The sequence below is a fragment of the Diceros bicornis genome, chromosome 33 (assembly GCF_020826845.1).
Source record: "Diceros bicornis minor isolate mBicDic1 chromosome 33, mDicBic1.mat.cur, whole genome shotgun sequence".
In the NCBI taxonomy this organism is placed as follows: domain Eukaryota; kingdom Metazoa; phylum Chordata; class Mammalia; order Perissodactyla; family Rhinocerotidae; genus Diceros; species Diceros bicornis.
Window position 1 is genome coordinate 14,499,815 of NC_080772.1, and position 27,572 is coordinate 14,527,386.

The window sequence follows — 27,572 nt, forward strand, 5'->3', positions numbered from 1 at the left end:
GCACTCAGTGAATGGTTGTTGTTGTTATTAATGATGATGATGATGATGATGATGATGGTGACAAGAATTATAATAACCAGAAATGGAGATGGGAAACTCTCCTGTAGGTGAAAATTCTAAAAATATCCAAATAAACTGTGTGTTGAAATCTTCCTTTCCAAAACATTCTCAAACTGATTTCAGATGTAGCAAACAAGATTTACTGAACTCAGATGGAATTTTTGTGCACACGGGAACACCCTTGGTGGCTATGGATCGGATGAGAGCTACTCTCTCCAGCAGAAACTGTGACCTGAGCACAGATCATTTGTAGCAATAAGACATTTTAAATAAACTAAACACTAACAATGACACATGAAAATAGTTATTAAGTAGCACATGGCAGCTTTGAATTCAACATTTTAAAACTTACGGAAGTGAAAGATATTTTTAAAAGATAAATCTTTTTGACTCATGAAACCTAAATGTCCTGAGCACATACTAACTTCAGAAAAGGCTTTCCATGTCGGGCCAAACTTTGTCATTTTTAGTATTTTTATGCTTTTCTAAAAGGAGGTAAAAACAAATGCTGGGGTAGAGAAGTACTTAGACTATTTGAGAAAATTAGCTTAAAGTCTGAATTGTAGAACTTTGAAAAATGAAGTCTCATTATTTTCAAGAACAAATGATGATTGTTACCCAGTCTGGTAGAGTTCCTGAAATCTTGGGGCTAAAAATGTTACCCCATCCAAGATCATCATTTTATAGTTGAGGAATGTGGGATCTGAGAAGCTGAGTGAGGTGCTCCAGAGAGTCCCACAGTGAGTCAGTTACACATGTGACAAGAAAAGGCACTTAACCTCTAGCCTAGTACTCTTGTATCAATTCATCCACCTTTCAGAGGGCCCTTGTAATGAACAGCAAGAAAAATCTGTAGTCATAACATAAAGTTAGTATTAATTTTGCTATTTGTTCAGAAAGAATGTCTTTCTTTTTCTTTAGGTAGTTTAAATTTCTTCCTGAAGTTCTATTCATATTATTTATTCATTTAAAGATACACTTTCACTCTTCTCTAAATGATAACAAATTAATGGAGTCTACTAATAAAATTTCTTTCTAGTTAGAATTCAAGAAACAACAGTGATACTCAGAACACAGCTTTCATGTCACATGGGGCTTTGTGTGTGTCAGTGTGAGGATTCAATGAGTTAATACGTGGGAAGAGCTTTGTTGTTAGCACTGTCTAGTCAATTCGGACTCCTAGCGCCCCTGTGTACAGCAGAGTGGAACCCTGCCCAATCTTTTTGTGCCATCCTCTCACCTTCCAGCACTATATCAGACAATGCTCCACTGCTATTCATAGGGTTTTCATGACCAATTTTTTCAGAAGTGAGTGGCCAGGTCCTTCTTCCTGGTCTGTCTTAGTCTGGAAGCTCTGCTAAAACCTGTCCACCATGGATGACCCTGCTGGTGTTTGAAATATTGGTAGCATAGCTTTCAGCATCACAGCAACACGCAGCCGCCACAGTATGACAACCAACAGATGGAGGAAAGAGCTTAGAACGGTGAATATTGGCAATGAAACATAATGTTGTTGCTGAGGTCCTTTAAGATGACTATGAGTTTCTAAACAAGGATAAGCGTATTACTCTGAGCTCAGCCACAGACAAGGTGGAGTAAATGAGGCTCTAGACCAAGCTGTCCTACAGAAATATAACGTGAGCCACATACGTAAGTTTAAGTTGTCTTGTAGCTGCATTACAAAAGTAAACAGAAACAGGTGAAATTAATTTTAATAATATGTTGTATTTAACCCAATGTATACAAAAATTATTTCAATATCTAATTTAAAAAATTATTAATGAGATATTTTACAATCTTTTTTTTCATACTAAATCTTTGAAATCTGGTGTATACATTACCTTTACAGCCCATCTCAATTCAGACTGGCCCGATTTCAAGTCTGCAAAAGCCACCTATTGTTAGGGCTCCATGTTGGATGGTGCTACTCTGGTCCTGTTGACATGTGAGCCCAGTTTCACAAAAGCAACCTGCTTCCATCCTTTCTGAAGGTGCACGTATTTTCTCTTGGCTCTTTCTTTCTTGTTATAAGATGGCTAGTCAGAGCCCAAGCCCATCACATTTAAACAGAAATACATTATACATTTAAGTTTGAGTTATAGTACATGCAGGCAAGAGCTCAGTTGAATGTTTGGCTTACTCTAAAAACAGTTTATTTCAAAAGTAATAGAAAATTTATCATTCTTGGATTGGTTTCTTTATATTTCCAGTTCAGTAAGTTGTGGCAAATTGTATTGTCAGAGGAGAGGGAGGTTTATTTTTCATTTGTTCACTTCGATAGGGAATAGGTTTGCTGCTTTATGTGAGAAATATTTAGGCTTATCTTTTTAAAAAATTGATTTATTTATCTGGTTCAGTAAACGTTAATTGTTCCCACTGAGCATAATCATGTTGCCTGCAAGGATGATTTTGATTATAAAGAATTTGGTAGCTGAACAGAATACATGTCTTAAAAAACATTCCTTAAGACTCCTTATCAAGGCCATTCTTGAAGGCATTATAGTAGAAAGAAACCCCATACTGCTTTACACAGTGGAAACAACTACAAATACATTGCACTGAAAGCTACATAAATAATCATTAATCAGATGGAAATTTCTGTGATACTTCTAAAAATTACAAGATATAAGGTTAAGTAATAAGGTTATATCTTTCATGTAGAATAGTCTCATCACTTATTTTGAATTAAAACTATTAGCCTTTATCCATTTTGAAATATTAGTCTTTCATTTAGTGTTAGGTTACATGATGCATCAGCACACACAATTCTTTCTTGTAAGTTTCATAATGAGGCTATAGGAACTTGGAGTTGAATTCATGCTTCGTGGTTCAATTTGTAAATGAATTCGATATCCCCAGACCTTAATTTTTGTTATCTGCGAATGGGGAAAAGAATAAGAGGTAAAAATGAACAAGCACATATATGAAACTGACACTGGGTTAAACATTTTACATGCCTTAATTCATTTAATCCTCATTACTCCCACTTCCTATGATGTAGGTACTATCATATCTCCACTTTACACATGAGGAGGTGGAATTTGCCCAAGGTCACAAAGCCGGTGGTGGAGCCATCATTCAAGCCAAGGCTGGAGCTCCTGGTGGAATTTTCTTGATACTTTAAGTTATAGGGAGAAAAAGAGGCTGACTAGAATTACTTAGGAGAATTCTTTAAAGATACCTTCTTTTTTTTTTTTTTTTAACATACTCTCTTTCTGTTTAGAAGTGCTTATATAGGCTCACTAGTAAATTAGAAGTTCTGTGCTATTCCACAAAACGAAGCCCATCGTGGACTTTAAGAAATAAAACCAGGACTATGGAATATTTCCTGATGAAGTAAGGAGGTTGGTCTCTGGAAAACGAGTGGGTAGGACCTAAGTCAAATGAGGGTTTGCTGCGTCGACTCTGAGGCTCCTTACAGCTCTGATCTCTATGACTCTTGGTGAATGCCTGGGGTTGAAGGGCGGAGTTCCTGTGCACTTATTTGGGGTCCACATAGCCCAAGCTAAGCAATGGCAGTTCATTAGTAAGGAGAATATGTAGAGATAAGGTAAATAAATGAAGTTTTAGAAATGACAGCAGAACTCTCAGTCCAATTGTAGGTCTATGCAGAGTGGACTAGCTCATGGTGAATGTTTTCCATCTTTGTCTTGTTCTTTCTGGAACTTAATTGCCTTTAGAATCAGTAAAAATTAAACCATGGCTAATCTTTGGTGATATGGAGTGGGGAAAGTTCTGAATTTTGAGAGGAAAGGGGGTAGGTAGAAAGTAGAAAGGGAGAGGGAATGGGAGGGGGAAAGAGAGAGAGGGAGGAAGCGGGAAGGGATGGGGAAGGAGGGGGAAGGGACTGAGGGGGAGAGAGAATATAATAGCAGGAAAACAAAATGTGGCCATCAGGGCTAGAATGAAGCCTTTGTTAGGGTAGTCTGCTACACCACTGAGATAATGACGGCTGAAATAGCTCCAATCACTCCCTTGCCTATTCTTGGGGTTAAGCTGGCTTTCAGTGTTGGAAAGAGGACCCAAGAGAAAAGTCTGAAATATTTATTTTAGCAGAAGTGTTAAGCTTCTTGTGAGGAAGGAACGCCACTGAATGCGGAGATTGCCACCAAGAATTATCTGGACAACGGAGTTGCAAGGCAAGTCGCTCCTCCATGGCTAATGCATTAACATGCTCAATTTCTGAGCACTCTGTTTACAAGTGGGGGAGACATTTTTATCACTGGGCAGTTGATCAGTCTTCCCAGAGAGTACTTTGACTTAGCTAAATGGTCTGAGGGCAAGATTTAAGAAAGGTGTTTTTCTCAGCTTTATTTATTTATACTAGATTTTTAAAAAAGCAACATTTGTTTTGTTTTTCCAATGAATTTCAAATACTTCACAATATAGTGTGTTGCTTATATCAGATGTTCATTGTGTGACCAGATAAATGGAATTATGTTATGCTGAAAGTAAAGAGGCTATGGTCATCCTCTCAATCAAGGAAAATGCAGACAGGAAAAAAAACATTATGCTTGGTTCCTCATGCTTAGTCTCAGAATTGTTCAATTGTTACTCGCCACTCATCCAAGACATACAGTTTATTGGCTAAGAGAGCTTGCATTCTGCGTTCCTGCTGTCAGTACAGGTATTGAAAGAAGTCATGTAGATCCAAATTTGACCTCAAGTGGAAGAGAGAGTCAGCTGAACAAGGACTGTGAATGATTTTGCTGAGTGAATAATAACTTTTTCCCTCCTTCCTTTCCTTCTAGAGCAAATGCCTCACCTCCCCCAAACACTCTCTCCTCTGGGTGCCTATCATAGTAATCCCACATCTGTTTGTGGGTCTTGGCTCGGTTAACTGAAGCAATATTTCCACAAAAGAATGAAGGTTTCTGAACATTTGCTCACAGTCCTCGGCATACAGCAGGAGACATTCACAAACATTTCTTAACAGGAGTGAGTGTAAATAAATGATTTTGTTTCAAAATTCAATATTTGAGAATTTGTTGGTTTTTTTCCCATAATATCTCCCAAAATAGAGGCAGAAAAAGTTTGAAAAAAAATCCAATATTCATTAAAATCACAGACAGAAATTTGGATGGATAACACACTTTAAGATCCCAAAGGATGGAGATAGGGTGGAACTATGAGCCAAATTTAAAGAGATGAAAACTAATAACCATGCACCTTCAGGATGGGAGAGAAATGGTTAAAACCAGCATGTGTAAACATAGCTAAATTTTCCCTCAGCTGTGTTATGTGAGTGCCAGAAAGGCTCATGCAACTTTAGATGCAATGTCCATGCTCCAACAGAAACATACAAAAAACAGGAAGCAATAATTTCACTCTATTTTGAGGTCATGCCCTGTGGGCAACCAGTTGGTAAAGAGAAGAAGGAGAGTGTGGAGTGGTGAGTTTTAAAAACTTGGCACAAGTGGAATCTGGTTAGCTTTGGTGGGGGCAAGGAGAGTACTGGAGGGCACTAGATAAATACTTAAAGGACTATTATGTGGACCGGTTGGATTACACGTACTTGGGTGACTCCAGTAGACACAGTATATAGAAATTGCAGAAAGACAGGTTTTAGTTCAATGTAGGAACTTTCTAGCAGTTTCCCCTCTGGGGGCATCCAGGAGTGGGTTTCTCAAGTTGCACATATTCAAGAGGCTGCATGGTCCCTTACTGAATATTTCCTATTGGGTTAATCTAGATGGGTCACCAAGGTCCCTTCTCTGTGGCTGTGACTCACTTGCCATGTTGTAGAGTAAAGCCAACTCAGTGAAAGAAGAGAAATGCAGGTCAAGGTCTGTAATGTGGAATGGCCATCAATATCCTCCCTTTTCACCAGGGCCTGTGGGGGAAGCAGTAGAGCAGCTGTCCGAGGTGCTGGAGGGAGGTCGCCTGGGTGGGCAGCTGTGTTCCTCTTTTTTTCATGCCTTCTGTGTTTTCAGCTTTTCTGTTCCTTATATAAATCTATTCACTGCCCCCCACCCCCAGCCCATACACATGTATTAGGCTCTTAACTAAAACAAAGAGAGAAATGAGTAGAAAATGTGTAAAGGAGCTGAGCTAACCTACTCCCTGGGGCTTCCTCTGCCCTGTCCCAGCAGTAAATGAACCCATTTCACTTTCAAAGGTTAGGCTTGGTACCTAAAGTTGGACTGTTTGACTGGATTGATATTTAGAGTAGAAACCAATTGTTTTGAGACAATTGTACTGATTTGCTTCTTGATTTCTTTATTTTATGCTTTCTACAGTATATACATATCCTGAATGAAGATAAGAATTTTAGGCAGAAAATTATTTTTACAGTGAGGTGGAAGGAATACTAAATACTTCAGCTAAACAGCTCTGCAGCCTTAGGTACACCCAGGAGTAGTGAGATGGTGATAAACCTGTCTTGTTCTTCACTCTCTGTGTGTGTTCCTTTCCTATACTACTTGATTTTTTTTTGTCCCTGAGTTTTTTCCCATCTATAAAATGGAGACAATAATAGCACCACTCCTTAGGGGTGTGAAAATGAAGTTAATATATATAAAGAACTTACAATACCAGGTGGATAAATAACAATTATTTGTTATTATATATTGTGTTTGGGGTCCTCAAGACCACCCTCAGGTTTGATAATTTGCTAGAAGGACTCACAGTACCCAGAAAAGCTGTTAGACTCACAGTTATGGTTTGTTACAGCAAAAGAATACAGATTAAAATCAGCAAAGGAAAAAGGCGCATTGGGGGGAATCCAGGAGCACTGGACCAGTTGCAAGCTTTCAGTTGTCCTCCCAGTGGAGTCACAGAGACAGAGCTTAATTCTATCAGCAATGATGTGTGACAACATGTACAAAGTGTCACCAAACAGGGAAACTCACCTGTGCCTTGGTGTCCAGGGTTTTTATTGGGGGCAGGGGTGGGGGGGTGAGTCACACAGGCATGCAGCACATGCGTGACTGATGTTAGCTGCTCAGTCTTCTGCGCCACCCTCCCCACCCCCCGCAAGAGGTACAACTGATACAGTGTGACCCAAAGCCCAGGCACACAAAAACAGGCATTCACTATAAATCACATTGTTAGCATAAACTACATGGCATGGCCCAAAGTCTCAGGTACACAAAGACATTTTTATCAGGCAGGATACTCCAGGGGTTCAGAGGAGCCAGTCAAGGGACAGTCCTGAAGATTTTTGGAATGTGGGGGGTTTGGGTAACTCAGGCCTCCCGAGTTAACCATTTACATCACTTATATGTAAATTTTGCTTTTGAATTAACTAATTCAACCATTTTCTTAATGGTTTGATTTTTTTTTTAGTAGTAACATTTATTGAATGTCCACTGCATGAGTCATTTTTATAACCTTCTCTATAAGCTGGAAAATAATTTTAGTTTCAATCTATATTATAAACTCAGGAAAGAAATCATTATTACTCCAATATGAAAGGACTGAAACTAGAGATCACTACTGTTATTGCAATAATGGTGATAACAGAGTGCACTGTAAATTTTAACTATAATTACATATCAAATGCTTTACGTATATTATTAGTTTTAGTCCTTATCAACAACTGTGGGAGGTAGATAATATTTCTATTTTACAGGAGAGAGAACAAAGGTCCAAAGAATTTTAAGAACTCCCCAGAGGTTCCTCAGCCAGTAAGGGGTAGATCAACTTTTACCATCTGATTCCAAAGGTCATGGTCTTAACATCTTGCATGACAGTTTGCTATGACCTTGAGAAACAAAGGCTCTAAAAAGCATTTTGAAACATTAAGAATCCAACACATTTTATTTGACTTTTTACATCTCAAGATTCACAGAATGTTTAGACAGTGGGGCAGAGATGTGGCTAGAACATGTGTTCCTTTCACCAACAGAAGAGATTTCTGCAAAGAAGATTGCAAGATGCCTCTCCCCATAAAAATGTGGTGAAGAAGACACAAAAGCAAGGAAAACATACAAAAGGGGGGAGATTATATAGTTACTTTGAGTGTCTTGATTAACAAGGGGAACATAAAATCTGCATGCCCTCCAAGGTTCCAAAATTGTTGCCACCATGAATGGTTTGTAATCATATCTTTTTCCTTTCCCTATTATTAGATCTCAGTCTGTGGTAGAAGCTGGGACCCTGAAACATGAGGAAAAGGGAGAGAATGAGAACACTCAGCCACTCCTGGCTCTGGACTGAATTCTGGGTCACTCACACTCCTGCAGATCGTCGGCCTTCGGTGGCATCAGCCACCCAGGAAGCACATGTGCAACTCACCCCCACAGACACGTGCGTTTGGCTTGACACAAGGCACTCCACTCCTGCCACCCAGTAATGACTGTCACCAGCCATTGGTCTGAGCAGCCAAAGTTGAACGAAGACTTGAGAGATGCTTGTTTTTTCAGAGAGGGGATTGGAGGATGAAACAAGGCATTTACGTAAACAAGATTCCCCCTCTCCCATATTTATGGTATTAAATGAATTGAAAAAAGAAAAACCAAATTTGATACACACACTGTATTAGGACAAGGATTTTTTTTGAGGCACTGCACAGAGACCCTCCCTAGTTTTTGCAATTTAAGATTAAGTGCATTTTCAAGTAGATACATCAGAATTAAACCATGCATACCCAATTGTCAAGTTTAATGTAGTACAAAGCCGTGAGACAATAGTATCTCCAGTAATTTCCATTCTTATTGAATTATTTTCTTTGACCTCATCACCAGCATTGAATTGTTCAGCCTAAGAGTATGTTCTCGTAGGTCTGGCTATTTGCAGCATTTTTGCTTCCTTTGAAATCCTGCAAAAATGATTTTGATGTCACATCTTTTGTCAGGCCACCAGCTGATTATCATGAGCTGACTTTAAAGACGACGCACAATTTGAAATATGATTATTTCACTTTAGCAATGTGACTTCCCACAGGCTGCATGTGTCTGCAGGGTGTGGGGGCGGGTCTCATTGAAAACAGATGTCATTGATTAATGAATCCATTCAAGTTGCCTCACTTGGGTCACTACAGCAAAGAAAAGTGCTACTAAAGCATTTAATCCCCCTGCCCTCCTGCTGCCAGTAAAGGTGCGGAAAAAGGGCCTGGCTGTAGCCGAGACGGTAGGTATTCAATCGTGGAGGAAGACCTTTAAGGATGGCTAAATATGCAAGTACTGAAAATAAGAGAAGACTAGGAATGCAGGATGAAATGCCAAAGATCATTTTATTTCTTTGTCTTTTCTCCTTAGAAATGGAGTCCCCAACTATCCATTCAAAGGAAATTAGATAAAAATAAACAGATATCATAGGAAATGATATCCTTACTTGTGCCAAACCAGTTGTATGTTTCCAGATATCTCTTATTCTTCCAGCCACCTGCATGACATGGGCATTCATGGATGACGAGCTGGTGCTCAATGTCAAATAAAAAATATTTTAGTTGATAACGGGCAGTAAAACACAATTGCACATTTTAAGTATTTGGGAGGGTTAATTTGTTCGCAAAAGAATTCAAAGGAAAGAGGTGATTCAACTGGCCACGTTCACCCTCAACAGATATTACTAATCTTAACCATTTATTACATCTCCTTCTCAATGGATCTGGTGTTTTAAATTTTTTTGCTACTGGTAAAGAATAATACAGAAGAAATTTTTGTATTCCGCTCTTGAAATAAAATTGAAATCGAATTAAAAATATTTCTCAACCAATTTCATCACAGTATAAGTAAAATCTATTCATTTTGTGTAGACATTTCAAATAACAACATTGAAATAATTCTACCAATGCAGTCACTGAAACACTTTTCTTACATAACATGACATAGGGAAGAGAGATGAAGAATTAAAGTGAATTAGAAAACCCACTTTATTACTCGGGTTTATAAAATAGTTGTGGGATCCAAGTATTTAAAATGCTATTGGAGTCAATTCTTGCCAACACTTTGCAACAGTAATAACAATTCTGGCTTTTCAATTGGCAATATTTAGAATGCTACTGTAGTGACCTGATTTTAAATACCATATCACAATTACTAAGTTAAGAGCTAGTTTTCACTCTAGTCCATGATTTCATTAAATGAATGTAAGATGATGGTTTAACAATGACAACTTATACTTTGAATTTCTTTATGTGTATGCAATATACATACAAAAACCAAATTCAATAAGTGACATGAATGTTACTACATGAGCACTGGATTGTATTGTCCTTTGTCAGTCATTTTCTCTGTTCAATAAATACTGAAGGACACAAATACTTTTTTATTTTTTAAGAGTTTGCTTTTTCTTCTGGACTTTGGTAATTAATTTTGATATTTTTCCTCACATGCTTCTTCATCTATTTTAGTGAGATTTTTAACACTGGCAAGACCGAAGGGAACAAGACACATATTTTGCAAACTCTTCTACTGGAAGCTAATGTCTTTAAGGACAAGCAAAAAGGGGCCATTTCAATTTTAAAGAACTGTTTTTTAAATGAGATAAAGAAAGCATCCTCCTTTGTCCTTAGATGGAAAAGAAAGCACAAGTGTTTTTCTACCTGTGAATGAAATTTGCTAATCTGTGTGTCATTTCTTCAGCGTTTTTGTTCATATTGGCTTAAAATTCAGTGCATGAATATCATTACATTCTTATTGCTAACATTTCTAGTTACCTTGATTTAAAAAACACAAAATTTAATGCATTAATACTCTATTACATTAATGATTGATCATCTTTAGAATGAGTAGGCAAGACCATTTTTCAGCTGTTATTTCTAAGCTGTGGGTAATATTAAAGCTAAACTGTGGATAACAATTGCTATTTCAAAGTGAGGTTTAAATGGCAGAAGTTTCTCAAGCCGGGAGACGGAAGAGTCTTCCAAACTCTTTCAAAGACGAATGCAATCTTGACACCCTAGACCCAGGACAAAGATCCTGGCGTTCTTGGTCTTCCACTCTGCCAACTTGCATATTTTTACAAAATTGTGATGGAAGTCCTCTCAAGGACTTCATCACTCACATGGATCTACAACAGGCAATGACACTCATAGACAGAAAAGTGGCTAGGAGCCAGATGTCCTGGCAGCCACCTATCTACCTGATCCCAAGAAAAAATTTCTACTTGGAGAAATTTTACTTTTTTTTTTTCCAAGCCGTAATACTTGGCATTTAAAAAATTTACACGTGGCATTTTTATAACTCAATATAAAATGATTCCATGTCCTTTTTCAGTGTTAAAAGTTCCTCTTAGAAAGAAATATGATTTTGATAGCTCTCCCATTCACGTAGCGAGGAAAGAAATTAAGACATGGGCTCTATAATGAAGATAAAAAAGCAAATAGACTCACTGGATAGGGACCAGTACAGTTCACAGACATTTGCATGATTATATCTTTCTCCTTTGCATTAGGAAAATAAAACTTCTTTTTTCATATGAGTGTCTTTTACTAAAAGTAATTAAAAGAAGGAATATGAGTTCACCAGGAAAGTTACCATTAAACAGCCAGAAGTAAAGCATTTATACAGCTTACCGCTAAGATCAACAAAAAAGTAGTGGTATGCGATGACAAAATCATCTAGCTACCCTAGAAAAATATAACTATATAGAAAAATTATAAAGTAAAGCAATCCATTCACAGTTTCTACATATATTCTCATTGTACACTCATTCAGGCCTATTCTAAGTGGAAAAAACTCTTTGGCTGGCCAGGCAGAAGCTATCCTGTATTGACCTGAAATACAGGCATCAGATGGGTGTTGTCATGGGACGAAATACAGCAGCGTATTTTCTAAATGAATTGCAGCGAGGCAAATATTCCCTTTAGTGTCTTCTAACCCTAGGAAGAGGTTTAGAATTTTTCAGGCTGCAAGTCCAAGGAATTAAGGGCCTTGGTGTTCAAACTTCCATCCCCACACCCAAGGAGATAGATTTAGAAAGGCAGCCTCTCTCCAGTGTGTCTTGAGCCAGCAGACATGCTAAATTGCAGGTAGGCTGCGTCTCTGCTGGGGCGTCAGCTCTGGGTGCCACACGTCCACGATGAATATCAGCCGGAAAGACGTGGCGTCCTGCCAGACCTCGTGCTCAAAGGAGTCGTCAAAGATGAGCACCTTGCCTTCTTCCCACGTCCTGGAACAGAAAAACATGGGTTCTTGTGATTCAGATGCCTGAGGATCGATTCATGTCCCTGTGCAGGAAGGCACTTTCATGATCACCTTTGCAAATGACCAGATAACTGGAACACCAAGCCAGGATTTATTATTTTCCTTGGTGATTAAGAACGAATTTCAGGATTCTTACCAGGAACATCAATTTTCAACGCTCAGCACTGAAGGTGTACAAAGGGCAGGGGACCAGTGATCAGGGCATACTTATTCTCGGCACAAACCTAGGCAAGGCTTGTTTAGTCAGGCAAGCATTCAAACACGTGCCCCGGCGGCTCATGCCCAGAGTGACTTCCCAATCAGTGACTCCACGGTACCCTCTCTGGCATTTCAGAGACTGGTTTAGACCTACAGACAGCAATTGGGGTGGGGGTGGGGTGGGTGGGTCTCAGGCATCTCTATGCCTCATGGGATACCTGGCATGGTGTTTGTGCATCTCCACATGATTCTCTTTTCAATCCACTCCATTTGTTAAAGTTCCATTTTATGGAAGAAAGTTCCATAAAGAAAGTCCCTTTATGGAACGGTAGATTGCTTATACTTCTAATGTCATCTGCTATGCAAGAGGGTTATCCATGGAATATTTTAAATCAATCCTGCAAAACATCCTTTAGGGCTAATAGCACTATTTCATAAAATATCTGTGTAGGAGCTGAGATCTACATATAGTGTTCAGGGAGAATAAATAAAGCAGTTATCTGAACTGCTAAATAAAGCAGTTCAGAGAGAAAGATGCAGGAGTAATTACACAATGCCTTTTAAATTCAAAAAAAGTTTATTAACTATGCTAATGTTCCCTTTTTTTTCCCAAATTAATTGCCAACATATTAAATGCTAAGTTATGCTTTTAAAATGAAATTTTTACTAGAAAATTTTCTTTAGATATTAAAATTCCACTCAAACATTTGAAATTTTATATCCTGGATTAGCAAATAATTAAAATTATAGGCTGGAAAATGATAGCTTGATTTCAAGTTACTGCATTATCATAAGAAAGTTTTCCTTAGGAAAATGATTTGTGTCTTTTTATTCATTACTAGGTGATTAATCAACATTAAAGTAAGTAATATTACATATTTCAGGGTTTCTCAACCTTGGCACTACTGACATTTTGGGCCAGATAATTGTTTATTGTGGGGGCTGTCCTGTGCTCTGTAGGATGTGTAGCAGCATCTCTGACCTCCATCCACAAGATGCTAGTAGCACTCCCACCAGTTATGACAACCCAAAATATCTCCAGTCATTGTTAATGTCTTGGAGGGGTGGGAAAAATTCATCCCAGACATATGGAATGAATCTAACAGTAACATTTCCAAATTATTTAAATTAGCTGATCAAGTAAATGAATATTTGCAAGTTAAAAGTTCCTTGAAGTCAGGAGCCAAATCTCAATTCTGATGCCCCCCTAACCTTGTGTGCTGTCTCACATACCTAGCCTAATGTATTGCATTCAATAAACATGTGTTGCTTGGCTCTTTGATACAATTCCTCTGAAGGTTCAAAGAGTTCTTTGGAGTTCTATTCAAGTGTAACAAAGGACAGAAATATATAGACTCAGGAGCAAACAACAGAACAGGTATTCATTACCATGTAAAACCAAACTTGAAAAGAAAGGTAAAGCTAAGAAAAAAAAAAGACAAAAAAAGGAAGTGAAATGGTCCATCGCTTATATAGATAGGTGGTCATTTTCCAGGTCATAGTGTTATGGGTGGGACTAAGCAATGTGAAATGGGTACCCCTGACAAGCCTACAATATAGGCAGAAGATAAGGGGGGGAAGTGCACTCAAAAGGGAAAAGCCATACAGCCATGTTCAGAGCATGATTCACAACAGCCAAAAGATGGAAGCAAGCCAAGTGTCCACTGACAGATGAATGAATAAACAAAATGTGGTATACACATACAGTGGAATATTACTCAGCCTTAAAAAAGAAGGAAATTCTGACACATGCTACAACATGGATGAACCTTTAGGACATTATGCTAAGTGAAATAAACCAAGACACAAAAGGACAAATATCGTATGATTCCAGTTATATGGGGTACCTATAGTAGCCCAATTCATAGGGATAGAAAGTAGAATGATGGGGAGTTGTTGTTCACTGGGTACAGAGTTTCAGTTTTACAAGAGGAAAAGAGTTCTGTGGATGGAAGATGATGATGGTAGCAAAATATGAATGTACTTAATGCCACTAAATTGTATGCACATTTAAAAATAGTTAAGATGGTATGTTATGTGTATCTTACCACAATGAAATAAGAAAAAAAGGGAGAGGCAAAGGGGAGCATGTGGTGGAAGATAAAGGGGGAGAGAAACCCTACAGCGTGATGGAAAAGTCACAGTCTCTGAAGGGAAGCAGATTTAAAGCTCTTGGCTCTGCCATTGACTAGGTGACTGAGGGTGACTTTCTTAGCATATTTCAGCCTTTGTATCTTCATCCACATAACTGATGTGAGGATAAGCATATGGTCGGCAAATAATAGATATTCAATTAATGGAAGAGAATATAAAACAGAGGAAGGAAAATATAGAAAAAATAGGAAAAAGATAAAAGATAGAGGTGATAATGTTGGGAAGTGGTAGAATATTACCAAAAATTGCCTTGGCGTCATTCCTTATGAATTTACCTTATGAATTTTCTCAAATTTCTCTTCATTTGAGAAAACTGAAAACTTCCCAGGGAGTGAGATACCAAAAATCTTTAAGAGAATCTGTGAAATATTTTGTGCTGCAATGACAAGTGATTCTCAACGTTTTTTGAGCGGCAGAGAATCTGGAACCTATTTAAAATACAGGAAGTAGTTAAAATAACTCAATAGAACATTCTAGATTGCAGAAAATGACATTTTCACTAGATTCTGATAGATATAAGAAAGCCAAAGATTTAGGAAGTGCTTTGTGGGAGAAAAATCTTGAGCATTTCATTCATTAACTTAAATTCCCTGTAAAGTGGAAAAAGCATTTTGGTGCTGGAACACACTGGTTCATTCACGGACACCAGTGCCTGTAAAAGTGGAACTTGTTACCACTGGTTTGTAGCTTTTCAGCTTTTTTAAGTGAAATATGGACTAGTATAAACCATCGATTAAACAATTTTTTAACAAAAAATCTAGGAGGTATTCCAAAGGTCTGGCTTCCTTTAGGTCCATAAAAATCATGGAGAAGTGTGTCCTCTTAGACTTATATTTGCACTCCCATTTTCTTTCACACATTTTCGCAGAAAATAGTAAAGATACTCAATTACTTAATGTAGATTCTCAAATGTAGATTGCTTCTGAATACTTAAAAAATGGTGTCTTTCAATCACCCAGCAGAACTAGAATGACTGAAAATGCAGCCCTCATTAACCTAAAAGGGGAAAAGGGAAGGACAATAAAACCCTATTCAAGGGACTTGGAGAATGAAATGACTTGGGGTTAAACTAGAGACACATGACCTGCCTGGGAAAGGACAAGGGTTTTACACAACAAAAAGAGACAGAGCATAAAGATGTCAAAGGTCTTTGGCTCTCTTCTGAAGAAAAAACAAAGACTCTCATTGCAATGCAAAGAAATAGCTTTCAGGCCACTTGCTTTGTGAGCAAAGTTCCACCAAATATGATTAAGTTATGTGCAAATTATGACAAGGAAAGGGCTCTCTGGAGAAAAGATTTTCAGGGCAGCCTTTGAAAGAAGATTCCTGAAGGTGCTCGCACAGCCTTTCTCCGAGGGTTCAGAAAAGCAGGATTGGAGATGGGGAGCTGGACCCCACCTCTGGACAGCTACCTTGGCGTACTTTTAGAATTTCTTACCATGATGAGAACGCCTCTCCCTGGTTTGCCAAAAGATAAAGAATATCCGGTCACAAGATAAAGCAATATTATATAATTCCTCAATTGCTCAAATTATTATAATTATAATTAATGATAATGATATAACAACGGCAGCACATACCTAATAACTATAATTTTGTCATAGAATTACCACCAATATTAATAATGCTAAGTAATGATACTAGGTGCTTATAGTTTTCCTCCTAAAAACTTCATAGATCACATCTCAGTGACCTTTGCTCAAATGTTCTGAGGCAGGCAAATGACACGGTTCTAATTTTCCAGGAAGGGAATCTCATGGGAGCAAGTTCAGACGTCTGCAGTGATGGTGTGATTCTGTGGAAGAAGCAGAAAGTCACTCGACTTGCTTCATCACAACCCAAACCTTTAGTTCAAGGTCACGGTACCAGGGGCCACTCTTAGTGCCCACAGCTGCTATGCTGAGGTGGCCTGTAGGGCATTTAAACAGGCTGAGTGGAATGCAGACAAGGGTCAAGAGCTCAGGAACAAGGCTACTTAACACAGCTCTTACTAATTCTGATCTCCTGAGATCCCTCAGTTCTGGCTGCATTAGAAATCCGGGCACAGACTGGAACTGAAATGTAAAACTGCATTATTACCACCTCCTCTCTCTCTCTCCTCCCAATACACACAGACAGGAACATACACACGTTCTTTCTCTCTCTCACACTGTATATCTATCTGGACAGCATTTTTCTGGACGCTAGGACACCTGTGTTCTCGTTCTGACTGCTGCTAACTAGCCATGTGACTATGACAAAGCACTTTACCTGCAGGCCTCAGTTTCCCCATGTGTAAAGACAGAGGTGGGCATGATGGCCTCTAAGGCTACTTTCAGCACTAAAATTCTCTTAATTCTCTGAGTTGAGCTGTTGGTTAGGACTTCAGTCTTCATACTACATTTCATAGGATATATTTAACAAGTTTCCTCTGAGAAAGGTATTTGCTGAGAATAGTATTTGCTATTTTGTTTAATGTCAAAATATTAATTTCAATAAAAGATGGCTAACTTCACACAGAATCTCTTTTCCCGACAGGTTCTGTATTGATGCCCCTCTAGCAGATGTCACAGCCGCTCCTGGGGAGAGCTGTTCCAGCCAGGCTGCCACAGGGCTTCTCTCCCTTCCAAGGAGGCCTGGGGATTCCAGACTCAGCCCTGCTCTCCACCCCCCTGCTGTCGCTCTCGGTAGCTTTTTTTTTTGGTGAGGAAGAGTGGCCCTGAGCTAACACCTGTGCCCACCTTCCTCTATTTTGTATGTGGGACACCGCCACAGCATGGCTTGATGAGTAGTGTAGGTCCGCACCTGGGATCTGAACCTGCAAACCCCAGGCTGCCAAAATGGAGCACACTGAACCTAACCACTGAACCACAGGGCCGGCCCCATCTCTAGCTTTTGACTTCCTCCTCTTGGTTCTAGGTCACCCGGTAGCAGACGGCTCTGCAACACAGCTAAGAAAGCCGAAAAAGGAAAATAAAGAAAGGGAAGGGGGAGAAGAAAACTCACGAGGCTGCAGAAATGGGATGCCACTGCCCCTTCTCCCATATCTCTAGTCCCAGGGTGGGGGCATGGGGAGCAAAAGGAGAATGGCGGAGCCAGCCCTGATGGCCTAGTGGTTCAAGTTTGGCGCTCTCACCACTTCAGCAGCCTGGGTTTGTTCCCAGTCATGGAACCACACCACCTGGCTGTCAGTTGCCACACGGTGGTGGCGCCTCACATAGAAGGATTACAAGGACTTACGACTAGGATATACAACCATGCACTGGGGCTTTGGGGAAGGAAAAAAAAAAAAAGGAAAACTGTCAACAGATGTTAGTTCAGGGCGAATCTTTCCTTGTGGGGGGAAAAAAAGGAGAAATTGCGGGGAGGCATCAGCTGTGCTCCTCCCACGCCTTCTTTCCCAGCATCTCTCCCAGCCCCAAATCACACAAGTCAAATCACAGTCTCCATCTGTATTTGTACCGCCCCCCAGCAGCCCTGGCCTCCCACATCCTCGACTTCCTATTTCACTCCTCTTTCCCAGCTCCTTTAAGCCCCACCCTCTGCCCTGTCACAGTACACACTCCAGGTTACAAGAACAACCTCCAGTGTTGTAGGAGTGCTTGGTCTCGCTCCCTGGAATGTAAAGGACAGAAGTCCCCATTTCTGCAGCAAACAGACAAGAGGACAATAAAAGCTCAAATATACTGAGGACATTTACCACACAGTACCTTGGAAATACAGTTCTCAGCACATTTATATGGATTACTTTAATGCTCAAAACCACACAAAGACATACTTTTATTCTTCCCATTTTACAGATGAGGAAATCAAGGCTTAGAGAGGTTATGCAAGTTATTTGAAGTTTCACAGCCAGGATTAAAGTTACAAAGATATAAAGCTAGGATTTGAACTCAGGTCATGTGACTTCAGTGCTCTTAATTTGCTTTTATGAAGATACATAATGTTAAAATCTGAAGTAGAAACTGGGGATGCATTTTCCCATAGAAACATTATTATAAATAGTCATTGGTTCTAGAGACTTATTAAAAAGGATCATGAGTTAAGAAGTTTTTGGGGGCTGGCCCAGGAACCTGCACATCCTTTATTATTGCCATAGGAAAATGGATTCCACCTCTCCAAATTCTCAACTATCACTTCAACAAACAAATGTTTGGACACAATCGCTTTTCAGTGTGGGAACTGCCATTCCCTGTAGAGATGTGTCTGTGTGTATGAATAGCCGTGAACACACCATGCTAACCAGACCAGGGGTAAAGAAACTACTGATGTTTTTAATTCACCAAATTGCTTAAGTGAAAGAAGAAAGAGGATAAAACATTACTATCCAATAACAAGCCCTCAAGAACACATTCCATCTAGTTAAAAATGCCATTTTTGTCCCACAGTCCCAGATGGGCAGGCTTGAATGGTGACTTGTGAATAAGGTCACATTACAATTTGGATGGAAGATGGGTAGATTTTGTGAAACAGAAGATCTATGATTTCAGGGAAACAAGCGAAAAACGATGGAAGAAGAGGAGAAAATATTTGGTTTCTAAATGCTGTGGTAATTCACTGCTTCTACAGTGTGATTAAAAAATTTTAAAACTTATCTTCTTGGACACTTTACGAAAACAAAACAAATATTATCTATGAACAATTCATGGTGGATTTAAAAAACTAAGCGTCTCTCTGACTGTTAATATTTTAGCAAGTCTTCCACACAATCTTCCTAATTGGAAACTTAAGAAATTAATGAAAAGAAATATGTTATAAAATACTTGAGGTATGTGGGAAAAGGCCATTATTTCTACAGCAATAAAGAGAGGAATTAAATGGCATTGCCAGGTCACTTCTTCAGTCTGTCACTGACACTAAGGCCAACGCATGCTTTCCTGGCCACACATGGGTCTTGTCCTACATCTCAGGCTGGCACTTCGCAGGCAACACTGCTGGGTCTCCAGGAGAGCTCACGGTCACCCTTCTTTCCCTCAGCCCAGTTCCAGCACGTCTTGGAGGCCCTCTTGGATACTGAAAGAAAGAATTCCTCTCTGGGATCATCCAGAGCTCACACAACTCGGCCACTCCATGCGGGTAACGATGAAGTCCCACTTGCCAGGGGCATGTTTATCCACTGACTCAAGTTCATTCAGCTCTGGATCAAGATCACTAACAGGCTTATCTTACAGACCACAAAGCATGACCTGTGAGGGGTGACACCAATGAATGGCCCAGGGACGGAGACTTCACAGTTGCTTTCTCTACTGGATACCCTGTTGTCTAGAAATGAAAACCAGCATTCCAAGTGATAACCTTATAAGTACTGTATAGCCATCCTAATTTTAGAAACAACAACAAAATCCCAAAATCCCAAAAGCCCAAAAACCTATATATAGCGGGGCTATGTGGTTGAGGCTAGGAGCACAGACTTTTAAGCCAGATTGCCTGGGACCAAAGCTTGGTTCCAATATTGTAGTGGATTAAATGGTGGCCTCCCAAAAAGTATGTCCACCTGGAACTTGTGAATGTAACTTTACTTGAAAAAGGGTCTTCACAGTTGTAATTAAGTTAAAGATCTTGAGATGAGATCATCCTAGATTAGGTTGGGCCCTAAATCCAATGATAAGTGCCCCTATAAAAGAAGAGAAGGGGAGAAGACACAGGGAGAAGGTGACGTGATGACAGAGGCAGAGACTGCAGTGATGCGTCTACCAGCCAAGAAACACCAGGAATGCCGGCAGTCACCAGAAGCCAGGAGAGAGGCAGAGACGGATTTTCCCTCAGAGCTTCTAGAAGAAACCAACCTTCCTGATGCCTGATTCAGACTTCTGGCCTCCAAAACTACGAGAGAATAAATCTGTGTTGTTTTAAGTCATCCAGTTTGTAGTAATTTGTTATGACAGCCCTAGGAAACCAATACAAATATCAATACCCACTAAGCTGAGTGACCTTGGGCAAGTGACTTAGCACCTGTATACCTCAGTCTTCTCAGCTGTAAAATACAGATTGTAATAATCTGATAGCATTGTTGCGAGGATTAACAAGTTAATGTATAGAGAGTGCTCCGAGCTGTGCTTTGCACATAGAAGGCACAATATATATTATCACTGTGTTCTTCATCATCGTCATCATCATCATCATGAATATACATGTATAGATACTGAAAAGCATCTGGGCAATTTCTCTGAGTACTGAGACCAAAAATAATATTTACTCTTTTATTGTATTTCTCCGTGTTTTACAAATGATGTATAAGGAACATGCATCGGTTTTATAATCAGAAAGCATTTATTAATTTTAAATGGTCATTTTATTTATAGTGATGGAAGGCTGTATATCTGCAAGCTTGTCTTCAGATAGAAGGAGCTGTGCTATTTGGCAGTGATGGAATATTTAACAACATGCACACTAGCAGGAATCGCACAGCACTGGAGAAATAGCAATGTGATTATTAATACCTGAGAACTACAATGCACAAATTGCTAAAAGAAAGCTACTCTTTTGGAAGGTGAGAAACTTTGAAAAATTGTTTCCTGTTGTCTAGCACAAGGAAGGCTGATTTCTTGGTGTATGTGCTTCTCTTCCTACACTAATAGTACCACTACCATAACAGCATGAAACTTCCAGATTTCATATTACAGTCTTTCTGTCCTTAGAGTTTATATGCTATTCAGATATCTAGCTATTTTCACTATAAGCATTACACAGTACTTTAATTGACCCATTTCTCTTATGAAAAACACTAGTTTTGTAATGCAGTACTTAGCCTGATAGTAATGAAGTACTTAGCCTGATACAATCACCCTTGAGTTAAGGACTATTAAGGATAAGAACGGAACGCAACATAAAGCAGGTACAATAGGAGGGACATGGAGAAGGATGCTGACCAGCAATTGTGATGAGACGGAAAGGCACTGATGCTTACCTGCTCTCCAGGGATGAGAGAACTTGAAGCATTTCATCCTCTACCAAGTTGCCTCCCTGGCTCAACAATATGCAGGTGGGCGGCAAGTACTTTTTAATAATCACTGTGCAAAATACACCATCTGAAAATTATTGTTATCAGCGGGTACTTACCGTCAGGTGAAGTAGATTGTATTTCAGCACAGTGGAAACTGAGGGGCTGCCAAGCTAATCTTCTTATTGAAGATCACCCTCCAAGTGAATTGCAAGACTGAGGCTTATAACCCTTCCCTCCTTCAGGTAGGCGAGGACAGTTAACCTCATCACGTTTTAAACTTGAGTGGAGGGGCTGGCCGTTATTTCCTTTGTCAAGCATGGGCACCAGGTGTTTGCTGGGAGCCTGGGGTGGGGATGCACCTGTGGGTGTGCTGCTGGGGCAGGTCTCCCAGCGTCACTTCTGCATTGTGAGCCCTCCCCGGCCTCTTGTTTAAGCCTCTGGCGCCGTCCACCTGTTCCCCTTCTTGACTGTCACACCCATTCTTTCACTCTGGGCTTCTCACCACCTCAGGTCTCCAATGACTAGGATCAGTTCCCTACATTTCCCTCTCCCTGCCTGATTCTAAGTGAATTTTTATCTAGTGATTTTTTTTCCAAGTATCTACAAGCAGAACAGATAGGAGATTTTAAAATATAAATAAATAGAGGGCGGGAGGGAGGGAGGGAAGGAGAGACAGAGACAGAGAGAACAAAGAACAAGATTAAAACCCTAAGGTAGTACTAAGGAATGAGGCGTGGTGCTCTTCTCCATCTTCAATGCCCCATGGTTCTTATTGGATCTTCAAGGAGTTGGCCTTGTCCATCTTTGCCTTCCCCAGCACTCCCCCACCTCGTCTCTGTATCCCCTGGGTCCCCTGCCATGTTCCTGCTCATCTTCCCCTTGGCAGAGAGACCCTGCAGACCCAAACTGAGTTCTCAAAGGCTTGACAAGATCCATTCCATCTCGGAAGAAGCCTCTCCCTGTCCAGCCACCTCTGATTCCTCCTCCTGGTCCTCCCAACTCTGCCCTCTGCTGCCCCATCTCTTTCTTGGTTCTCCTTTCTCTTTCTGCCTCCTAAATGTAGAGGGTTCACGGATTCTCAAGCTGCCTCTAGAACCTCCGTCTAAGTCTGCCTCTCAAACCTTTATGTCTAGACTTGACTTCTCTCTTGAGCTCCCGGCCTCTATATCCAGGCGACTCCAGGCATTTCCACAATGGGTTCCAACAGCAACTTAAACAAGATACATACAAACACTGAACTCATTATCCACTCCCCTGAGCTTGCCTCATGCCTCCTAAGTTCTCAATATTTGCTAAAGCATCACCACTCTCCTACTGACCAAAATGGAAACGACGAAGTCATCTTGGACTTCTCCCTCCCTTGTACCACACACACTCCAGATTCACTTGGCTCAGTCTCCACCATCTCTCCTGCATCTGCTCCTCACTCTCCCTTTCCTTCCAGCATCTCAAGTCCAGCTTTCCTTGGGTGGGCCGCTGTGACAGTCTGTTAACTCCTCTTCCCATCTCCCCTCATAGGATTCACCCAGAGCTTCCAGAATAACTTCCTAACAAAGGTCTCATCCCATTTGTTTGCTATTCAATGCCTTCTATGATTTAGCTTCTAATCCACTCTTTTGCTTTCCAACCTTATTCTATATGTACTCTTAAAGTATTTAAATAAGGAGGCTATTAGACTGAGGTGGCTCCAATACCTTGGTGGCCTACACAAGCACACCAAAACCTAAGCCAGAGTTAATGCACTCGAATCTGAGAGAGTGAAACTTAAGAACAACCAATCACAAACAACCAAATCCCAAATACAGCAGCCGCTGATGCTAGAACCAGTCAAATAATTTTTCTGCTTTGCTTCAGCATCTTTTCTGTAAAAACCTGTCCCCTAGCTCCTGTCGGTGGACTGCTCCTAACGGCTTTTAGTTTGATGCTGCCTGATTGGAATCGATGTGGCTCAGATAAACTCATAAAAAATTTAATGCACATCAGTTTACCTTTTAACAGTATCTTACACTCTTGGTTGCTGAAATCACTCAATATTCCTCATATGTGGCCTGTAATGTTGGCTTCTGTGCCTTTGCAGATGCTGTTCTTTCAGCCTGGAATGCCCTTCTCTCCCAGCCCAGCTTTCAACGTCCAAATCCTTCCTATCTTTAAAAATCACCACTGTCAAGATTCCCAAACCTCAGCAGCAAATGAGCTACCTGCCCACTGACCCACTGTAGCATTTTTATCTGTGTATCTCTCATGGTTTTTTTTTTTTTTTGTGAGGAAGATCAGCCCTGAGCTAACATCCATGCCAATCTTCCTCTTTTTGCTGAGGAAGACCAGCCCTGAGCTAACATCTATTGCCAATCCTTTTTTTTTTTTCCCTTTTTCTCCCCAAAGCCCCAGTACATAGCTGTATGTCATAGTGGCTCATCCTTCTAGTTGCTGTATGTGGGACGTGGCCTCAGTATGGCCCGACGAGCGGCGCATCAGTGCGCGCCTGGGATCCGAACCCGGGCCGCCAGTAGCAGAGCGCGCACTTGACCGCTAAGCCACGGGGCCAGCCCCGCTGTGTCTCCCTTATGACTCATGACATTCAAGCTTGTGTTACCTCCCCGACTGGACATGGCTGGCAGGGGAAGGCCCCCATCTGATTCATCTCTGATTCTCCCACAGCACTCGGTGCTGAGGCCCCACGCCCAGGGAAGGCAGGTGTCTGCAATAACCAAATGAACAACAGTACGCTCCTCTGAACACTCCCCTCCACCAGACCTCTACTAAGGACCATGAGAAATGCATAAGAAGACAACAACTTGGCTTCTGCTCTCCAGGAGCTTATAGCTCAATCATAGAGATGAGGCTAATATATACTAATAATAAAAAGCACTGAAAGACAAAGAACAAGATTACTGAGAATATATACTATACACAGTCTAAGAAGTCAGAAGAGAGGTTCCTTTTTATGAAACTAAATTGGATCATAGTCACAGGTCTATTTTGGATGGGTGAAAAGATGGGCACTCCAGGTGAAGGGAGTAATAGGATTAGGACAGGAAAGGCATGGGGAGAAGAGGCCCTAACATTCACCACACCCCGACTCATGCTAGGACCTGGGCTAAGTGCCTGGTATGCATTATTTCTTGTAATCCGTACAACAGAACCGAAAAGCAGATAGTATCATTGGCAATTTTATAAGTAAGGAGGCTGAGGCTTGAGGGGATTAGTGACCGGCCAAGGTTACACAGGATTAGGCGGCAGAGCTGGGATCTGAAAAAGGCAGCCCACTTCCACTGCACTCTGCTGTCTCCTATACAGCAAAACACATAAATATGACGCGGTGTTTTCTTCAGGAGGGGGACTCTTTGTATAGATGAATAATTCCAGCTGTAAAGCCATAAGCACAATGTGTAATACATGCGGGGCTCAGCGTAAGTTAGCTGACTCTGCACGCGTGTCTGTCCATCTAGAAAGCGAAGCAAGAAGGCTCAGGAACAGATGAGCGTGCTCGGGGGAAATGGTCAAGGAGGGTAGCCCTGCAACCGGGGAGTGTCTCCAGACCAACAGAAAGTATGAAGAAGGAACACAGGCGAAAGAGTCTGGATCGGGATCACCCGCTCCAGTCTCCTTCAGATACAAAGGAAGAGAAAAAATCCAAGCGAACATAGCTCTGTTGTGACGAGCATCCATCCTCGGGGGTGAGGAATAAGAGGGTAAACGATGGGAGGAAACGTACTTGGTCTCATTGGCGCATCGGATCCTGCAGCCTTCCTTGGGAATCACCAAGCCCAGGTGCATTCGGAGCCTGCAGTTTGTGGGCCCCGTGTGCGGCCACACGTGAGTTCCTGGGTGCATGACAGAATATTTGATCTGCGCAGAAAATATAATACACCCTTCATCCATTTATCAAGGTGTGGGGCAACTGCTGAATTAAAGTGACAGTACAAAATCACCGTCAATCTGGATTAGAGCCTTTATAAGACTCAGAATTTCTATTCTCATCTTATTTCTTTGTGAAGGAACTAAAAATAAGGACTCCCATTTTTCACAAAACGATTTTCCACCCCTCAATTCTGACGTCAAACACACAAAATTATGTTTCATTAAAAAGAGAGTGAAAAAAGAGGCATTCACTAGGACAAAGGAAATAACCATTTCTTCGTAAACGTCAGCATTCCCTTATTCCTAATAACTTATTGTGCACTTGCCAGCACTGAAACACTCTTGGTACCTGTCCTCTTCTGCATCCTGTTGTCTCGGGGAATTTATCTAGTAAAGAACACGTTTTAGGAGCTCCTTTACAGGCATTTTCATTTTTTCTTCCTAGAACAATAAATGATAAGCCATGTTAGAAATAAATCACAGAAAAGCTTGAACTCATCCCGTTTTGACCATATGTGATCTACATTGTCATCCTCACTGCAGGAACGAGAAGGCTGAGCAAACACAAGACAAAAGCGTCTTGCTCCACTAGACAGCGACTGGCAGAGACCAGCAGTCTCCACTCAGTGTTGGACTATCTGACTAAAGATGTCTAATGGACAAGGCATGCGTCGAATACCCATTGTTGCCCCCGTGGCAGGCAGAATAATGGCCTGCTCCCAAGGATGTCCATCTCGTAAGCCCAGGAACCGATGAATATGTTATGTTACATGACAAGGGGAAATAAAGGTCGCAGATGACACTGAGATTTCTAATCAGCTGACCTTCAAATAAGGAGATTATCCTGGATTAACTAGATGGGACTGATGTAATCACAGTGGAAGAGGGAGGCAGAAGAGTCAGTGTCAGAGTGACACAGAATGAGAAAGACTTGACTGGCCATTGCTGGCTTTGAAGATAGGAAGGGACTAGGAAAAGCCAAGGAATGTGGGTGGACTCTAGAGGCTGGGCCTCTGGAAGGAGTGCAGCCTGATGACACTCCGATTTTAGCCCGGTGACAACCACTGTAGGCTTCTGACCTCCAGGACCGTAAAGATAATAAATCTGCATCATTTTAAGCCACTAAGTTTGTGGTAATTTGTTACAGCAGCCACAGTAAACTCACACCCGCAAAGGAAGGAAAATAGCTTACATTATATTTCTAACCTAAAAATGCATTTCTAAGACTATATTAAACATTCTTTTTAATTGGAATTTAATGTATTTTTCAACATACAGATCATCCTTTACATGTTGACAAAGAAAAGGATTTAAATGAAGAGAGGAGGTCTTGGAGAGATGATGTTTTCTATGAGTGACTGTGTCAGGAACACAGATTTTGGGACATAGTCTTAAGCTTCCTGGACTATGCAAATTTCTTCACCATCTACAGAATCACTGTTTCTTAGGGAAGATGTGCTCAGCACTGTACACAGCATCATTTGCTCTCATGGAGGAATAAAACAATGCAGGAAACAACAGGAATAAAACAAAATACATTTTAATTCCCTATTCCAGATTCCTACAAGGGCCTGCTACATCTAAAGCTGAGTTTAATTTTATTTAATTAATGTTAGTTGTGTTCTAAGATTATGATATACTGAGAATAAAATGAGTTACAAAGAATCTAACTTAAAGGTATTCTCCTCAGTCAAATGGACCTCAATATTTTAAAAAACAACTTTTATACCCATGTTATATTTTGCCTCTTGAGTAAAATGTTAGTTGCTGTTTTTAGCTATTAAATGGAGTACACCAAATGAGTTGAATGATAAATGTCAGTTAGACCAAATAGATTCCTGTATACGCCATCATAAAGCATTTTTAAGCCCTAGCTTCCCATGTCTTCCCACACGCAGGATCTGGGGATGGCTTGGTAGGAGTCCCCACTTCTGGGTTCTGTGCTGCTCAGTTAAGTGAAGCTTGGTGGCTTCAGGAGCAACCAAGCTCCCACAGGCACAGTGGTAAGGGCTGAGCACGTGCCACTTGGAGAACAGGTGTGTCTTACCTAAATGATAGGTAATGAATGGGTAACCAATGGATTGTGTCACCAGATTGCCACTTGAACAGGACTGATTTAGAGAGCACCTCTAGCTATTTAGACACATAGATCTCTTCTAGTCTGTAAACACAGATTCTCTGTAAGGGAAAAAGCTGTGTAGTAGATGCTTGACATTTGTGAATTGCCATTGGTTGTTTTAACTATTCGCACGTGATCATGAGGATTTAAGAATGCAACAACAGTT

General features: G+C 40.6%; 2 protein-coding genes across 4 annotated transcripts in view; one reads left to right on the plus strand and one right to left on the minus strand.

Annotated features, from left to right (window-relative positions):
* The window catches only part of CLVS1 (clavesin 1), a 165,667-nt gene extending 156,436 nt beyond the window's left edge, over positions 1–9,231 (plus strand). The window contains exon 5 of the mRNA XM_058528767.1: positions 8,133–9,231. Coding sequence (XP_058384750.1) covers positions 8,133–8,220 — 88 coding nt within the window. The 3' untranslated portion in view covers positions 8,221–9,231. The remainder of the gene's footprint in view (positions 1–8,132) is intronic.
* ASPH (aspartate beta-hydroxylase) overlaps positions 9,217–27,572 on the minus strand; it is a 216,116-nt gene continuing 197,760 nt past the window's right edge. For all 3 annotated transcript variants that reach the window (XM_058528764.1, XM_058528762.1, XM_058528763.1), the window contains 3 exons: positions 25,637–25,728; positions 25,142–25,275; positions 9,217–12,117 (listed from right to left, as the gene is read on the minus strand). In XM_058528764.1, coding sequence (XP_058384747.1) covers positions 11,967–12,117; positions 25,142–25,275; positions 25,637–25,728 — 377 coding nt within the window. In that variant the 3' untranslated portion in view covers positions 9,217–11,966. The remainder of the gene's footprint in view (positions 12,118–25,141; positions 25,276–25,636; positions 25,729–27,572) is intronic.